The sequence below is a fragment of the Geospiza fortis genome, unplaced genomic scaffold, assembly GCF_000277835.1.
Source record: "Geospiza fortis unplaced genomic scaffold, GeoFor_1.0 scaffold244, whole genome shotgun sequence".
NCBI lineage: Eukaryota > Metazoa > Chordata > Aves > Passeriformes > Thraupidae > Geospiza > Geospiza fortis.
Window position 1 is genome coordinate 2,885,979 of NW_005054370.1, and position 2,312 is coordinate 2,888,290.

The following is a 2,312-nucleotide window of genomic DNA, read 5'->3' on the forward strand; positions in this document are numbered from 1 at the left end:
CCCCGGGCCGCCCCCTCAGCACGGGGTCGGGGCCGTTCCCGCCGGCCGGGGCGCGCGCCCTGCGCAGCCCCAGTGGCCTAATGGATAAGGCACTGGCCTCCTAAGCCAGGGATTGTGGGTTCGAGTCCCACCTGGGGTGAGCCCTCCATTTTGCCTCTGCTTGCCCCGTTTCCATGTTCTTTCTCCTCGTTTCAGCGCCGCCGCGTCTCCTCCTCCTCCCCCTGCGGCCGCTGGCTGCTGCTGCTTGGCGGGAAGATATTCCCCATCCGGGTGGGAGGTGCCAGGTGAGAAGGTTCATGCCCCGGGAGAACCCAGAGATGGGGATAGACCAGAGACCTGCCCGAGCACGGCACTGGACACCGAGCCTGATGTGGGGAAGGACCAAAGAGCGAGGTCGGGGGAGTCCGTGATGTGTTTTGGGACAGCGAAGTCCCTGTGGCAGCTCCGGGCTCTCTCCGTGGGCCAGGAGCTGCTGTTGGAGGGATGCTGTGACCGTCTGCTCCCGGCCAGCGGTCCCTGTTTAGATTTCACAGAAAAGGGAAACAACGAGGAGCTGCTACAAACTGCCCCAGGCTTGGGTGCAAAGGTGGATGTGTTGTGCAATAAGTTGTGTGGTCCCAGAGCTCAGGTGAGGCTGTGATCGAGGGGATAACAACCAGCTTTGCTTTGGGACCTGAGGATGAGAGGAGAGGTGTTAATAAAAGGCTGATTTTTGGAGGGATGTTAGTGAAAGTACGGCACTGGCCAGGTCATGGACATCCTTCAAGGGGTCCCAGAAGGCACCAAAGCAGAGCAGTTGCAGTTGTTTAATTACCTCTGTCTGGGCAGAGCTGGGGTTTTCTTGAATTTCAGCTGCATTTTCCCTTGTTTTCAGGGAATTTCAGCTGCATTTTTCTCTCCTTCCCGTATTGTCAGTTGCACCCGAGCCCCAACAGAAAGCCCATTGATGCTGGTTCATGTGCACCTTGTGTGGGGAACCTCTTCCCGGAGCAGGACAAGCTGGGATGTCGGGAAGCTTTACTCCCCCAGAAACCACGTCTGCATGAGGGGCTGGTCAGGGGGGTCACAGTGTTCAGCTGTGCGGCCCTGGGACCAAAGTCCTCCCCGTAAGTGCCTTTGGGATAATGCCCTCTCAGATTCGTGGCATTAAAAATCTGTCTGGAGGGTCTTTTCCTGTGGAGTTAATGGATAGTAAAGGCAGCTGTGGTCAGGGTAATGCCACACCAGTAAAACACAAAAGGAAGTTTCTTTTAAAGTTGTTTTTCTCTCTTAGATGTGGGAGGCTCTGCTGCCTGGAAAGCAACAAACCTACCCAAGCCCTGGCACTGATCACCAATTAAAATACCTTCCTGGGGTGGGCTTCAGGGAACTTCTTTTGGGATTAGATGAGAAACACAGGTTTTGGAGAGAGTGGCCGCAGCAGGAGAGCAAAGAGGGGGTTAATGAGGCCCATGGTGTTCTTTCCAGTAGTGTTATAGCGTTCTGCTGTAGTGGTGCCTGTCACTGCTGGCACAGTGACACTGTGACGGTCACATCTACGGTGACAGTGACCTGTTGGCACACGGGGTCCCAGAGGAGGGGGGACCTCCATCACCAGGCTTGGGTCGGGAGAGCCAGCCACACTTCCAGGAGGGATGGAGAGTGGGGGATGCCCTGGGCGAGTGTGGGGGATACCCAGGGGGTGTCGGGGGCACCCAGGGAGCCCCCGGCACGTGACACTGGTAGGGACCCTTTCTGCGGGTGACGACATGGCGTAATGGATAAGGCGTCTGACTTCGGATCAGAACCTTGAGGGTTCGAGTCCCTTTGTCGTTGTTTTAAAGCCACGGGAAGTACTCGACGCATTCAATTTCCCGGCGTGGGATGTCAGCGGGCTAAAACTCCAGAAAATGTGCCTGTAGTGTAGAGGCAGATTAAGTTGATTTAGGTGAGATTTCCCCCAGGAATCATGCCAATGAGAGAGAATTTATACCCCTCGGGAGAGGGTGGACCGGGGCTTGGAACCGGCGGCGGGTGGGGTCTGAGCCCACACCTGGGGCCGGTTATTGGGAAAACGAAAGGGCTGAGACGAGGTAGGGTGGTATTTCTCGTACTGCTAGGAGAGTTACTGGGGGGCTCGGATCAGTTTGCTGTGTTTCGGTGGGGAATATCAACCCACTGCCCGCCCCTCTGTGTGCGGGGCGCCGTATGATGCAGCCGGAGTGTGGGAATGTAAAGCTCTGTTCCCGCAACTGGGATTCGAACCCGCTATGTATCTCTTATGGAACCACTGCTTTGTCCGCTCGGCCACGGCAGCTGCCCCGCGCCCGGCC

General features: G+C 56.9%; 1 protein-coding gene and 1 non-coding gene across 2 annotated transcripts in view; one reads left to right on the forward strand and one right to left on the reverse strand.

Annotated features, from left to right (window-relative positions):
* LOC102033502 (5-hydroxytryptamine receptor 3A-like) overlaps positions 1-1,750 on the reverse strand; it is a 6,884-nt gene extending 5,134 nt beyond the window's left edge. The window contains exons 1-2 of the mRNA XM_031059922.1: positions 1,730-1,750; positions 132-243 (exon numbers count right to left, since the gene is read on the reverse strand). Of these exons, the coding sequence (XP_030915782.1) occupies positions 132-243; positions 1,730-1,750 (133 nt within the window). The remainder of the gene's footprint in view (positions 1-131; positions 244-1,729) is intronic.
* Positions 67-139, forward strand: TRNAR-CCU. The gene has a single exon. It is a non-coding gene; the product is annotated as a tRNA-Arg (tRNA).
* Positions 1,751-2,312: the final 562 nt, after the last annotated feature.